The 15,597-nt window shown below is 29.3% G+C and overlaps 1 protein-coding gene and 1 non-coding gene across 2 annotated transcripts; both read left to right on the forward strand.

Moving 5' to 3' along the window:
* Positions 1 to 207: 207 nt before the first annotated feature.
* LOC107405109 (UDP-galactose/UDP-glucose transporter 5) lies at positions 208 to 6,773 on the forward strand. Its single transcript, XM_016012121.4, has 12 exons — positions 208 to 499; positions 639 to 781; positions 1,503 to 1,616; positions 1,820 to 1,912; positions 2,088 to 2,153; positions 2,992 to 3,090; positions 4,342 to 4,421; positions 4,947 to 5,059; positions 5,440 to 5,528; positions 5,755 to 5,841; positions 5,936 to 6,004; positions 6,090 to 6,773. The coding sequence occupies exons 2-12, from the start codon at positions 674 to 676 to the stop codon at positions 6,204 to 6,206; spliced, it is 1,035 nt and encodes a 344-aa protein (XP_015867607.3). The 5' UTR covers positions 208 to 499; positions 639 to 673; the 3' UTR covers positions 6,207 to 6,773.
* Positions 6,774 to 10,968: 4,195 nt separating this feature from the next.
* Positions 10,969 to 11,040, forward strand: TRNAH-GUG (transfer RNA histidin (anticodon GUG)). Its single transcript has one exon. It is a non-coding gene; the product is annotated as a tRNA-His (tRNA).
* The last annotated feature ends 4,557 nt before the right edge of the window (positions 11,041 to 15,597 follow it).

The following is a 15,597-nucleotide window of genomic DNA, read 5'->3' on the forward strand; positions in this document are numbered from 1 at the left end:
GTATTTGACCAACTTTCCATATTGACTTTCGATGGGGATGGAAACCACTGCATGTCCATTGCGGATGATAGAGATGAACCAATAATTGAAAGCCACATGTCGCTGTTTTTGACCAAGTTAAAGTGAAAGGAACTACCAGTACGACTAGTTCACCCGCTAGTGGGGTCGAGGTGAGCTGACGTGGAACGACTTTTTAGAGCCCAAAAAAGAAACGAGACTAAGACGCCGGCGATTTCGAAGCGCAGGTGTGACTGTTACCTCTCTCTCGCTCTCAGAGACTGCTCTCTCTCTCTCTCTCTCTCTCTCCCCCCCCAGAGCTCTACACCTTGGAAGCTCACTCTTCCTCTCTCTCTTTCTCCCCCTCAATCCCTCTGGTTTTGCTAATCCATTTGCTCCCGATTTCGGACACCGTAAATTTTCTCGGAGGTGCTCCGGCGAGAGCGTGTCTTTGAGCATTCAACGACATCGTTTTTGTATAGCTTTTTCTCTGAGAAAGAATGTAAGCTCCAAAGCCCTCTTTCTGTGCCTTAAACTTTTGCTTGATTAGTCTGACTATTTACCATATATATATATATATATATATTTGTTATTTTATTTCTTGTTTCTTTTAACATTTGATTTGGTGGTTGAATAATCAGATTGCTGGTTTGAATTGGTTGGCTGTGGATGGGCTATGGCCGAACCAATATCGACGGGTGCTCTTAAAGACAACAAGTTATTGAAAGGGGTTTTTGCTGTGGCTGGAATCATGATCACTCTCGTTAGCTATGGTGTTTTACAGGTTTATATGGCATTATTGCCTTCCTTTTTTGGCCACTTGCAATTCAGTTTTGCTATTTTCTCTTTCGATTTTGGGTTTGAATTTTGAAAGGCAAGGCTATTTTCTCTTTCGATTTTGGGTTTGAACTCTGAAAGGCAAGAAAACCATAATATGACTGATGATCTGAAAATTTTCATTGTAAGGACTTTTAACTGATGAGGGTCCAATTTTAATAGAAAAGAAATGGGAAAGAAACAATGAGCATATTGGCTTCGGTGAATGTTGATTGGTTGGTTTCTTTTGATTTAGAGACCATAGAATCTTTCTTTTGGCCATATGCCATTTTGGTTTTTTAATGTCTGGTTGAAGTTTTAAAAATTTTGGTAGGAGTTTGGAAGACTGTAGTGCGGTTAGCCACACATAGGGGTGTTTAGATAATTAACCCGTGGTTGGAGTTTTAAATATTTTGATAAGAGTTTCGAAGATTGTAGGGTGTTTAGCCTCACATAGGGTGTAAATTACATGGCCGCGATAAGTAGCTTGGACTGTAAGGGTAATGGAACTACGGTTTCCAACTGTTCAATAGGTGCTCTTTTGTATCCATGATTTATACATGCTCTAATTTATGTTATCTAATATGTAACTACTTAATTTGTTCTTAAGTAAAATGGACTCTTTCACAAGTTAGTCTAAAGTTGGTCAAAGGTGTTTTCTGGTGTTGATGAAAGTTTGTTTCTTACAGGAGAAAATCATGAGGGTTCCTTATGGGTTGAACAAGGAACCTTTTAAGTTTTCATTATTTCTTGTTTTATGCAACCGCGTTACCACATCTGCTGTCTCTGCTGGTTTTTTATTGGTAAGTAGCTTTTATTGGGAAATCACTATAACTGTCTTGGTTGGACATGATGAAGTTCGAGTTTATTCACAAGTGATCAACTTCATAACATAAAAATTTGAATGGGTTTTGCATTTTCATGCTAGCAGCCATTTTTATGTGGGAAGTTCTTTTAATTTTTTCATTTTTTTGAATATGTATGATTTTATTCTACTCTTTTCTAGGCGAGTAAAAAAGCCTTGGGTCCTGTTGCTCCAGTTTACAAGTATTGCCTTGTCTCTATATCAAACATACTAACCACAACATGCCAGTACGAGGTAAGCCGTCTCTATTTCGAATATCACTTACAAAATCCTTTTTGATTGTATTTTGGTAAATTTTTTGAATCAGTTGTTCCACTTTTATTTTTTTTGGCCAAAAGTTTTTCCACTTGCTATTTGAGTAGTAATGTCTGTTGTTTGATCACTATAGCGACTACAACTATTCTTTCAGGCCCTTAAATATGTCAGCTTTCCTGTTCAGACGCTTGCAAAATGTGCAAAAATGATACCTGTTATGGTAAGATAGCCTTATCTACTTAATCATTGTGGTTATCAATTTACAATATGTGTTCCTTTTAATCACTTATGTCTGGCAAACTTTTGGTTGTCTTATTTAAGAAGCTTTAGTCTAGTAGATTGAATTTTCTCTTTGCTTTCATTTTTGTTTTGTTTTGTTTTGTTTTTGTCTCACATTATGTCAGATATACAGTTTTTCTTGAACAATAGAAAACCTTCTGTGCTTGCTCTGTCTTATGCCTTGAACTGCAGGTGTAATGGCTGAAAATTTTCCCATTTGGATTTACACTTACTATACTTAATCACCAATGTTTCAATAAAAATTTGCCAGGGTGAGTAATCTTTTGTTCTAATTTGGAGTAGGAAATCTCTGGGGAGCACAAGGCTTAACTGTTCAGTCTTCTTTAACCAATGGGTATACCATGTGTGCCTCCTAGAATACAAACAATAAAATGGGTAGACCAGTTGCTCCTGGTTAAGTGAATATCCATTTTTGTGATGTCTGAGAAACAATAGGTTTAGTTGGAATGACTTGACTAATTGATCTGATGTTAGGTAATCCATGGATTGAGTTTTAGTAATATGGAAAGGAAAACTAGAGGGGGTGGTTTAGGTTATAATTTTTTTTATTTTTTATTTTATTTTTTATATTCCTGATAAAAAATATGTAATAAAGTTTGTCCAGAAATTATAACTTCCAAAATTCATTGTTCATTGAAATTAATTTGAAGATGCACTTTGCATGAATGTTTATATGTGCGAAATCTTATTAGTGCTGCAAATATGGTAGTCATTATTCTTTAGTTGGCTTATATATAATATTTTTATTATTGACGCAGGTTTGGGGCACTGTCATTATGCAGAAGAAATACAAGGGAAATGACTATCTGTTGGCTTTTCTAGTGACTGTAGGCTGTTCAATATTTATTCTGTATCCGGTAATGACTATGGCCTAGTCTCTGATTCCTGTTCCAATTCCACTAATGTTTCATTCAGGCATGCACATGTGAATGGTCATAACTAGGATATGGTCCTAAATGCTGATATCTTACAAAACATTTAGTTTGAATTTTTTGTAAATTAATTCATTGCTTAAACAAAATCAGCAATTATAGTTACTGCCAGATACTTTTGCGTTATAGATGTTGACATCTTACTATGCATTTGATTTGAATTCTTTTAAATAATCCCACAAAGAAAATGATTCATTCAGAATTCTTAATTATTCCATGGTTAATTCATTGAAAATCTTGAATGTGTTATATTCCTCAATCCTTATGCTTATGTATTATCAGTTTATGACTCTACCATGTGAAACTTGACCTTTAAGTTTAATGTATTCCAACATAATTCGTGAAATTCTCTTACGGCATGTTTGGATAGAGGTAAAGTTAGTGGGAATCTAATTTCCTTGGGAAAGTGATAACTTTTTTTTGTTTGGATATTTATTGTAAGATGGAAAAATGTGGGTCCAGGAAATTAAATTCCCACAAATGTAGGAAAATATGTGGGAAAGTTGCTCCCACATACATAGGTGTCATTTTGAGAATCTCAGATAAAATAGTTTTGAAATTTTTTTAGAATACATATTTACCCTTAATTTATAATACAATGTTAAATTTAATTACTTATAAATTTCAACTTTTCTATTACTTACCAAACAAACCAAGAGAAAAATTAATTGTCAGGAAACTAAATCCCAGGAACTAAATCCCGAGAATCATTTTCCCTCTCAACTTTAACACTTCCCAAACGGGGCCTTACTTCAGTCTCAAAGACTTCAGGCTTCCTGTCTTATAAATTGGGTAACTGCTGGAAGCATGCCGCCTCTGTATATCTGACTAAATGTAACCCCCAGTTCCGTGGACCTTCAATTATGACTGCAGTTCTGCTTATACATGGTTATACTGATATTACTGACAATATCATATAACAACCCATAATGTTTATACATGACTGAAAAGGAAAGCTATTTCTGGAGTAATAAAGTGACGACGAGTATTATCTTGCTTGCATTCCTGCATGGTCTTCTTCTGAATTAGTTAAAAAGGCACTGTCATTTATTCTGTACATGAGGCTCTTGTCAAGTATCCTTTTGTTGATGTTGCTCAAGTACCTTGACTGGTAGTAGTGCTATGCTTTCATATAAGTTGTACTAAATACTCATTGTAATGTACTTTTGATTGTAGGCAGGAACTGACATTAGTCCATATGGCAAAGGAAGAGAAAACACTGTTTGGGGAGTTTCATTAATGATTGGTTATCTTGGGTATCAATTTGAAACTTACTTCCTATGTTTATTTGGTTGACATTGATATACTCTGATTTTGAAACATTAGCTGCTAAGTTCACAATTAGATCATTTTTTTCATTGTATATAATTTATCCTTTCTGATTATGATGTGCTCTTAAAATTCCTTATGCTCTCATGCTGACAAGCCTGTTTGGTATGTGACACTCCTATAGTGCTACAATCTTATTTCTTGGATATTAAAGATTCACGATGGCAATGCCACTTAATACTGCAGACTACATATTAAGCAATTATATCTCATCCAAAATGAGTTATTTCCTCTAATCTTTAGTACAGTCATTCCAATAATCCGGATTTTATGATGGGTGCTCCACTGAGACTGTATTCTTAAGTTTCACATGTGTATGTCTACAATGGAAAAATAAATAAATGAAATTATTTTTAACATTGATAATGCACTTTAAAATGATTCAGAATAGATGCTGAGTCTGGAGGTAGTTCATTTGACTGTTTTGAGATGCTCATTTATGTATATTATAGGTTTGATGGCTTTACGAGCACATTTCAAGATAAACTATTTAAAGGCTATGATATGGAGATACACAATCAGATATTCTACACAACGTTGTGTTCTTGTCTTCTCAGCTTTACTGGTAACATTCTTATTGTTGTTTGTTTTTGACCTTCATTTTTATATCAGCTTTCATCTTGTTGTCTGAAGTGTCTTATAAGATGGTTCATTTGTGTTGGTTTAGCCAGTTGGGTTGCAGAATATTTATGGCCTTGTCTCCAAAATCATTTAATATGTTTTGTGGTTTCATTTTAAATTTTAATACTTAGTGGAATGCGGTTGTTATTCAAGATCTTTTTTTCATGCTTTATGTGATGCACTTCATATCATCTTCTTGATCATACCTTACATCATCCAAAGTAAAGAAAATGTATATATGTCTTCTCTAGCTAGCATCCTTTACTTTTATCATATTTGATCTTGCATTTTGGTTATTGATTGTTTATATTTTTACTTCCTTAGGTCTAATATTGCAAGGCCATCTACTGCCAGCAATAGAATTTGTTGCTCGCCATAATGATTGTTTCCTTGATGTTGTGTTGCTTTCCACTGTGAGTGATCTTTCTTTTCTTTACATCCTCTATTCACTAGGTACTTGAAAAAATGTTTGTACGTTTTAGCAGGTCTTATATGCCATTAGTTCCTTCTGCATATGTATTATGCACTTGTAATGTGTATGCATCAATCCCTATACCCGCCCTTTTCTTGTATTTCTTTCCTTTTCACTTCCCTGAAATTGAAAGAGAAGCTTGTCATTGCTAATGATATCTGTTGCAGGTAGCAACAGCTAGTCAGTTTTTCATTTCTTACACAATTCGCACATTTGGTGCTCTTGTATTTGCCACAATAATGACCACAAGACAGGTAAAGATTGATTCTTCAGAACAATATTTTTACTCTGTTAATCAACCATGCGTCTGATATATCATGCTTTCTCAATTTCTCTTTGGTGATGCAGTTGGTTAGCATTATGCTGTCATGCATTTGGTTTCATCATCCCTTGAGCTGGGAGCAGTGTATTGGAGCTGTAAGTCTCAACCTCGAAAAATTTTCTTACAGTTTATTTAGAATTTTCAGCACAAAAATAACATCAATTTTGGATGCATTGCCAGGTTATTGTCTTTGGTTCCCTGTACATGAAAACCTTCTTGAGAAAAACACCTCAGAAACCTCCACCTTCAGAACAAACGAAAAATGGAACTTCTAGTCCTCTGAAGGAAAACCCTTAGTTGTGTTTCAGGTTTATGATTTCTTTGATATCTTGGACTTGGTACACTAACGTTGAGTGGTGGCGAGCAGCTTTAGTTTTTAGAGTAAAGAGCTGCATGCTGAAAACTATGAACAAATGCTCGAATGGTGGTGATTAAACCTATTTATAGGCCAGTGCATGCAAATGGATTTTCCCGTAGTCAGTGTTTCCGTTGGAGACCCGTGAAGATCTGTTATGCTCCCATTTTCAAGTAACCATAAATTTCATAGAGTAACTAAAGCAAACATTATTTGAAAGTTTTGTTGGAATAGAAGCAACCCACAAAATATGTATAATTCATTTGCGCAAGCAACGTTTGTTTTTGTTTTTGTTTTGTATGTAATTCCGTGCATGGGTGGAGATAGAAGAAAGTCTTGAGATATGTTGCAGCAACTCACCCCTCCTTCTCTTTCTTGTTTCATCCTTTATTTTTGTGTTTATTTTTCAGATTTTGAGGGTCTATTAAATTTAACCTGTGAATTATAAAATAGAAACTACATTTTCGTTTTGCCATATAGTATCAATGAAAAGTGACCTGTTAGTCATCCTTCTATTGTGCACTGGATTGCGATACTTTTTGACTATGCACCTGTATTTGTCAAGACTTTCATTAATGTCAACACTGCTGTGTTGGTTCTATTCACGTGGTTTTGGCTTCCTGGTAATGGTTTTGCTGGTAGTGGCAGCTCTTGTTGGGGAATTTCTACATTCATCCCACTTTTTGTGAAATATGGTAAGATCACTCCAAAAAACGAGGAACATGATCTATAAATTGTGTAATTTTATCCATAAAATGAGTTACTACCGAAAGTATTGTAGAGAGCTCCGCTCCAGTTATGTGATTTTTCATTATTTTCAGTTTATTTTATGTATAATATATATGGGTGTTATGATGGATTTGACCGTATACACACAATATGAAAAATATGAAGCCGCCCGGTAAGTACTTGTGTTTCCCAAAGTGTTGTACTTTTACAACTTTTCTAATTCATTAATGTAACAGGTATGATTTGATGTGATATTATTTTATTGATACAGTATTAAGTTTCTATGTTACATATTTAATTTTTTTCATATTAATTTCTCAATGAATAAAACAATATTACATTAGACATTAATTGATAAACAATCTAAAACTTGTTGGATTACTCTTTCTTACTGAATAAATGTATAGTGATATTTTAACACTGTTTTATGGGTTTGTTTTCAATTTACAAATTTTTTACTCTTATTTCTTGGTAAATATATAGTCCAAGTGGCTACCTTTAAAGAGAGCTTATTGTTGAAGATATAAATTACTGTTGTGCATAGATTTCTTTCTGCATGGTTTTACTATATATATAAAGTCAGTTTTCTATCAATGACTGTCTGACGCAAAATCATTAGAATTTTTTTAATCAATTATTTAATTTTTTTAAAGACTAAAATGTAAAAGTGTATTTAAATTTTATATAAATTTAGTAGAGTAAATGAACCCATGAAAATTTATATAAAATCAAAATATATTTTTAAATCTTAGTTTTTGAAAAGATTTAAATATTGATAAAAAAAAACCATATAGATAGTTTTGACATGAAAATTTTTATAAAAAAAAATTATATATATATATATATATATATCAATATACGAAAGAGATTCATCGAGGTGGTGCTCGAACAGCTTTAATACTATTTCTATTTCTCCAAAGAATTCTATATTTCTCTCATAGTCTTTATTTTAAAAAGTTAATTCTTGAAAATTGACTCAAACAAATTTTTTATTTTGCTTTTTTTAATATAAATAATTGGTACCCACCGGTACATCTTTAGTTAATCAAAATTATAAACGGGAGGTGGGCAAGCTTTCTATAGCATTATTGTATGTATATATATATATATATATATATATATATGTATGCATAAGAATTATTACATTAGGATATTTTGTTTAAAATCAAGATATAATAAAACCAAAATATAGTTCGTATTAGTCAGAATGCAATGTAAATAACCAATCTACAATGATGATTTGCACTTTATCTTAACTTTATAAACTTTTCTTTTGGTAGATTCGAATAATATGCTAATGTCCTTAATCACACTCATTAAATTTGTTTGAGATTGTTTAATTGTGTTGGACTTATTTTTAAAACTAATTTTAAACAGATGAATTCATAGGCTTTTAGTATAATATTATCACATTGACTTTATCGAAGACTAAATATATATATATATATATATATATATGATGAAGTTCGAGTGAAGATATTTTCAACTTTTTAAGTTAAGAATAAATGAACAATGAAGATATTTTCAACTTTTTAAGTTAAAAATAAATGAACTTAATCATTTAAAATTTTTGGATTATATATAACTTATCCTCAACTTGATCTAGAATATATATATATATATATATATATAAAGTTTTGATATGGTAAGGACATTAAAGAATATGAGTGATAATTTGGGTCATAATATGATAACATGATTTAAAAATGGCACAAAATTAATGGGTTTAGATTTACTATAAACCAGTTAAGATTAAATTCAAGTTAATAAAAATTAACATGGCAAAGAGTATTAAAGACCTAGAAATTTGAAAACATGATTATTAAAGTTTTTTTTTAATGTTATTTTTTAGAAAAAATAGTATTAGTTATATTATAAGCATATATATATATATTTAATAACTATATGAGATTTTTTATGTTAACATATACAATGTGTAAACTTGTAAGTGTAATTATATATATGTACATCCATATATATTATATATATATATATATATATATATATATATATTAACTTAGGATTAATTAATGATTAAATGGGTTTTAGTTTATGAAATAATTAACTTAAACATGTTAATTAATGTAATTGGGTCAATTTTATGTAAATAGGTCAATTTTGTATAATGGGTCATGTTAACTAACTTAAATTGACTCGTTTAATGATAAAAAAATAACTTGTTTAATAATTAGATTACATGAATTGTGCCGAATTACCTGTTTATTAAACAGATTGTGTTTGGATTGATAATTTATTACGCGGTTTAATAATAGATAGTATTTAAATTGAGTAATTTTGACATAATTAATAAACGAATTGCAACAACATGAATTATCACCCCTGAAGGACTTATGGAGAAAGGCATGTTATTTAAGCTACCACATAGTAGTGTATCTCGCACACTTGTTATGAGTTACTCTTTTTTATATTTAGTTTTATTTATTTTTAAAAAAAGCAACAACAAATATTTAAATATATGTAATTATTTATTTAAGGTGATTTACTATATGGACCTCATAGAATTCTTAATTCATAAGTTCCTCGTAATGTTCTCAGCATATCAAATCCTTATATATATATATATATATAAATTCTCTAATCAAGGAGTCTCTGACTTTATTAAATTAAAAATTCTTATATGGTAAATTTTGAAAATTATCATATCTTTTTTTTAGATTTTTAAGAGTTCAGATCAAATAATAATTGATAATACAATTAATTAATAAATCTTTATCACATAAGCCTTTTTTATTTAATTAAATCAAAAATTTGCTAATCAAGATGCGTTCCATTTCTTGTAAAATATTCCTTCAAAACGTTCGTGTTTCCACTCTAGGAAGATTGTTTATATTTGATATTTGTTAAAAGGACAATACAAACAAGCAGCAACATGATTTATTTCCCATTAATTATGAGGTACGAGGTTAGAATTCAATTGCTTAGAACATCTACCATGATTCCTTAGATTAATTTGGTTGGCGGAAAGGGATTAATGGAGAAGTTATTAACTTGTAATTTTTGCCTCCTGGTAGTATCATAGGCATCAGGCCATAATTCTACACTACGCAGCATTGCAACATGGGACCATTCGAAGCAATAATATGATTTGTCAATATTCGAACCTTAACTTCCAAACCTGCAAATATAAAAACCGAGTGATTTCTTTTTACTAAACTACCATCCTCGGTAATACTTGCAATTCTTTTACTGTTTCTAATATAAGTAGACTTATGCATAATATTTTTCAAATTTATGAGATTCAAAGAAGGAATTAAAAACAATGATACCCATCCCTTCGGGCAACAACGCCCATTGAGGCTAGGGCGGCCTCTCCCATTTTCCGTCCTATGAGAATTTCCCATCCTCATTCTTGCTTCATTTCCCATGTATTATGAAGTTGAGGTTGGGGCGGGGATTTTTTAGGGGCGAAAATCTCTGTTCCCCATCCCGTTTCTCTATTATATTATTTTTAAATTTTTTAAAGAATATATTTGAAACTTGTTAATATTTTTATATTTTTTTAAAATCAAATAAAAATATATACATAAACTATAAAAAAATAATAATAATAATAGAATTTTTTTATTATATATATATATAGAGAGAGAGAGACAGGACATAGTAGAGGACATTCTTAATCCCTCATGACCTTGATCCCAATCCGGGATAAAAAAGTAATTTTTCCATTCCCACCCCGCCACCCCGATTAACCAAGAAATCCTCAACGGTGGAGCACCACCGCAAGGACCGAACGAATCAGGTAAATTGCTATTTCTTTGTTCCAATATCAAAAATTTACATTTTTTTTTTTTTTTGGAAGCATACTTGAATTGGAATTCTCACTCCAAATTGTATGTACATTAAATAGTTTCAGCTACGATAGCATTGGAGTAAAATGTAAATTGGGAAAAGAGTAAAGTCCTGTAACTTTTTGCTCTTAGATATTAATATTATAACTGTAATTTGAACAACCTTGTGGGTGTAGTTTAGTGGTAAGAATTCCACGTTGTGGCCGTGGAGACCTGGGCTCGAATCCCAGCACCCACAATGAAACCGTTTGTAAGTACTTTTATTTATGTAGCAGAAATGTGTGCGTAGTTGTATGGTCAGAATTCCATGTTGTGGTCGTGGAGATCTGGGTTCGACTCCCATTGCTCACAATCAAAAATTTTTGAAATGCTAAATTTTTTTCAATTTTACAACTATTATTTATTCCTCTATTACCGAAAAAAGGCTATTACTCATTCCTAAACAATCCAATATTATTCTACTTTAATTTTCCTTTCAATTTTATTTCCTTTCTTATGGTGTTTTATTTTGAGAATTATTGTTGATTAATGCTATATCTTTTTTCTTGTTCCTTTTCATTTTTTTTTTCTTTTTCGTTTTTGGTTAAGGTTCCTCTCTTTTGAAATGCTATTATTTTTTTCAATTTTACAACTATTATTCATTCCAATATTACCAGAAGGGAGAAGGAAAAAAAAAAAAAAACTATTATTCATTCCTAAACAATCCAACATTTTTATTCTTTATTTTTCCTTTCAATTTCATTTCCTTTCTTATGGTATTCTTTTGTTTTGAGAATTATTGTTGATTAATGCTGTTTCATTTTTATTTTTTCTTTTTCGTTTTTGGTTAAGGTTCCTCTGTTTTGAGGACTATTATTCATTAATGCTCCTATTTCTCATTCCTAAACAGATCCAATATTTTATTTTATGTTTCTTTTACCTATTCATGTTTTTCTCGTTTCTTAGACTTTTTTAAGGCATAGGGCTACTCTGTTTTTGGGACTATTCTTCATTATTACTATTTTTCATTTCTAAATGGATTCAATGTTTTTCTTTTTTCTTTTGAGGACTATTCTTCATCACTACCATTTCTAGTTCTTAATAGACCCAAAATTTTTCTTTTTGGTTGCATTTTGCCATTTCATGGCAGGTGGTCTTCGGTGTATGGTAGGTGACGCTTTGGTTTTACAGCATGAGTGTCTATTCACATCAATAATAATAATATAATATTAAACACATATTGGATAATATCCCCCACTTGGATACACCTTTTGGTACAGTGAATATATTCCCCACAGGTAATTTGCATTAGTAGTTTTTCCAATATCTTGATCACCTTTGTTCAAATTTATCTATTATAATTAAATCCCGTGATAAAACATGCACCAAATACTTAATGGGATTCAACTAGTGATGACATGCCACCACTAAGTATTTTAATAGTTTGTAAATTTAATCTTTTTTTTTTTTCCCCCCTCCAAATCGGAAAAATTGGGATGTGATGATTCATTCTGGCAATCATTGTCTAAATAAAACAATTTTCCCGTTTAATCATAAACTTAACAATACCCCTCTCTATATTTTATTAAAGAAAAAATTTATCCATTAAGTTATTTTTTCATTGTAAAATATTCCAGAGAAAAAATTGTACATTAATGTATAAGTTTCATGTCAATTGTCTAAATTTCATGGCTTAAATATGATCGTCAAAGGACTCACTCTCACTTTTGGGTGGCTGTATTGGCCACTTTGATGGCTGGATTTCAATATTCAAGGGTAATTAGATTTGGCAAATTTAAACTTAATCCATTAGTATGACATTAGCATGACATAAGCATGACACAAATCCACCTACATTTTTAATGAGTTTGAGTTTAGACGAAATATATCAGGTTTATAACGGATCAATCCATTAATGATCCGTTAAATAACAAATTATGATAAAGATTAATTCTGTTTTAATTCGTTTCAACCGTTAATAAATGGTTTTGAATAATTTAGTAAATTATGATTGAATATGTTTATATATATATATATATTGTTGTTATTTTATTTCATACAATCTTATTAGTTTTTTATTGTTGTACTTTTGACTTGTAAAAGTAAATAAGTATTAAATATGTGTACATGTTTTATTTGAATTCTTTTTAATAGGTATTAATATTAAGCATGTTGTTTTAGTTTTTTATTGTACTTTTTGTTTGTAAAAGTATATAACTAATAAGTACTAACTATGTGGGTGGTATATGTGTATGTTTTTTTTTTTTTTTAATAGGTACTGTTGCTGTATTTGTGTAGTTGTATGTTTTTTCTTTTACTACAATTATTAACAATTATGTATATGCATTGGATTTATTATAGTTATTATCATTTATTTACTTTTGTATTATTTATTTAATTTTTAATTTTTATATTTATTACTATTATTTTTTTTTTTCATAGTATGTACTATTAGTTAAGTAGAATTTTGTATTGATTGCATGTATGCATTTATATATTTTTTGTTATAATTTTTTATTTTCTTTTAAAAAATTAATTTTATAATGACGTTAAATATGTTAACGAGTTGGATAACGGATTACATATCAATTTAATGAATACGTTTGGATTTACATATTTTAACACAAAAGCTTAAAGGGTAAGATTTGGATGAAAAAATTTTGAAATAAATATGACACGAGCAGGACATAATAGAACATGTTGCCAAGTATAAGGGTAGTCGAGGACCTGTTCTTTTGGAGACAAGCCATATGAAAACAAATCTTAGTTCAATTTTCACCAAAAATAAATAAATCATGGTTCAATTAGATTCACAAAGAAGGTAAAAAAAAAAAAAAAAAGCATTAAGGCACTAAAGTACACAAACTAAGCGGAGAGAACTATTAAATAAATTACAATATATATTTATTAAGTAGAGTAAGGCTAAAGGTAACAAAATATAGAAATAAAAAAAAAAATCTATCAAATTGTTTATTAAATGTACGTGTGCTATTATTTTATTGGTTGAAACATTAATATTACTTAGTTATAAATAAATGAATTTTTGAAGAGCTAAGTTACGAAATATAATCAAATCTATTAATGACACATGTATATTTGGTAAACAACCTGGTAGATTTGTTAATACTTTAGCAATTTAATTAGGAATAATGTTAGAAGTATTATTTAAAGCACCTCTAGTAAAAATGTAGATTGTAAAAATTAACATGTTATATAAGCAGCAATAGACATTGTTTTAAAAAAATATTCTCCAATAATAATATTTAGAATGAATACCAAATTGATGTAGTATAGACATTGCCAATGTGAATGTATACCACTGGAGACTCTACTAGACATTATGTATTTTCCATAAATAATTTGTTTTAATAAAATGTCAACATTTTTCTAAAATAAAATAAAAAAAGTTAATAGAATATACAATTAATTAATAAACACAAATAATTTTCGTGCACATACCATTGGAAAGTAATTTTTCATTTGATTATGCATTTATGATACTTAGATATTAATATTGTTAGATCTTATGTGATATTAACTATTGGACATGTCATATAAGCAGCATAGACACTGTTTTAAAAAAATATTTTCCAATAATAATATTTAGGATGGATGTCAAATTGATGTAGTATAACATTGATAATGTGAATATACTATTGGAGACTACTAGATATTATGTAGTTTCCATAAGTATATATATATATATATATATATTTTTTTTTTCTAAAATATCAACATTTTTCTTAAATAAAAAAAAGGTTAATAGAATATATAATTACTTAATAAATATAAATAATCTTAGTGTACATACCATTAGAAAATAATTTTTATTTGATTATGCATTTATGATACATAGATATAATACTGTTAAATTCCATGCAATATTTACTATTGGAGATGTTTTAAGTATACCAAAATATTTACCAAATTTATACATATCATTATTTTTTATTATTATTAAATATCATTATTTTATTGACTTATATTTAAGTTATACATTTTTTTTTGTGGTAAATATATTTAGTTACATATATTTTGTATATTTATTTATACATAGTTTAAATTAATATGTTAATCAATTAAATAATAATACGCATATACTTAATAGGTATTTTGATAGATTATATAATGTCTCTTGCATTACTTTTTTATGAAGTATTGGCAAGGTAAATGAATTTAGTACTTTTAAAATTATTTAAAAAATAAAACTTTGTCGTCCAATCTAAAGATACCAACCAATTAATCTAACAAAATATTTATCAAATGATAAGTGTTATTATATTATTAATTTATATTTAGTTAAACTTAAATAGTTTATTTATCTATATTTATGTTGTATTAAAATTTTGATGAATAAAATAAAAACGTCTCCTAATATTTTGATAAATTAATTGGTATTTCTAACATTATCAATTTACAATGCAAAAGGAACCCAAAAAAAAAAAAAAAATAGTGCTACAAGCCCAAAATTGTTTACCAAAAGTATAAACTGGTATAGCCACATAGTAATGTGTCATATATTATTGTTTTTTGATTGAATATGAATATCAAATAAATAAAAAATAATTTAATTAAAAAAATAAACTAAATAAATATGATCACTGTACCATTTTAATAAAAATTATATGATAAACATTAAACTATATGATTACTTTAGTATTATAGATGAAAAAGAAAATAGTGGAGAACCCTTTATTATTCGGTTTGATTATTAAAATATTGAATAGTGAAAAGTAAGTGCGTCATTTATTAGCAATAAGAAACAAATAAAGTGCATCATCATGTTTCCTTGACGAGCACGTGTGCCACGAAGAGT

This window comes from Ziziphus jujuba, chromosome 10 (genome assembly GCF_031755915.1).
Source record: "Ziziphus jujuba cultivar Dongzao chromosome 10, ASM3175591v1".
In the NCBI taxonomy this organism is placed as follows: Eukaryota; Viridiplantae; Streptophyta; class Magnoliopsida; order Rosales; family Rhamnaceae; genus Ziziphus; species Ziziphus jujuba.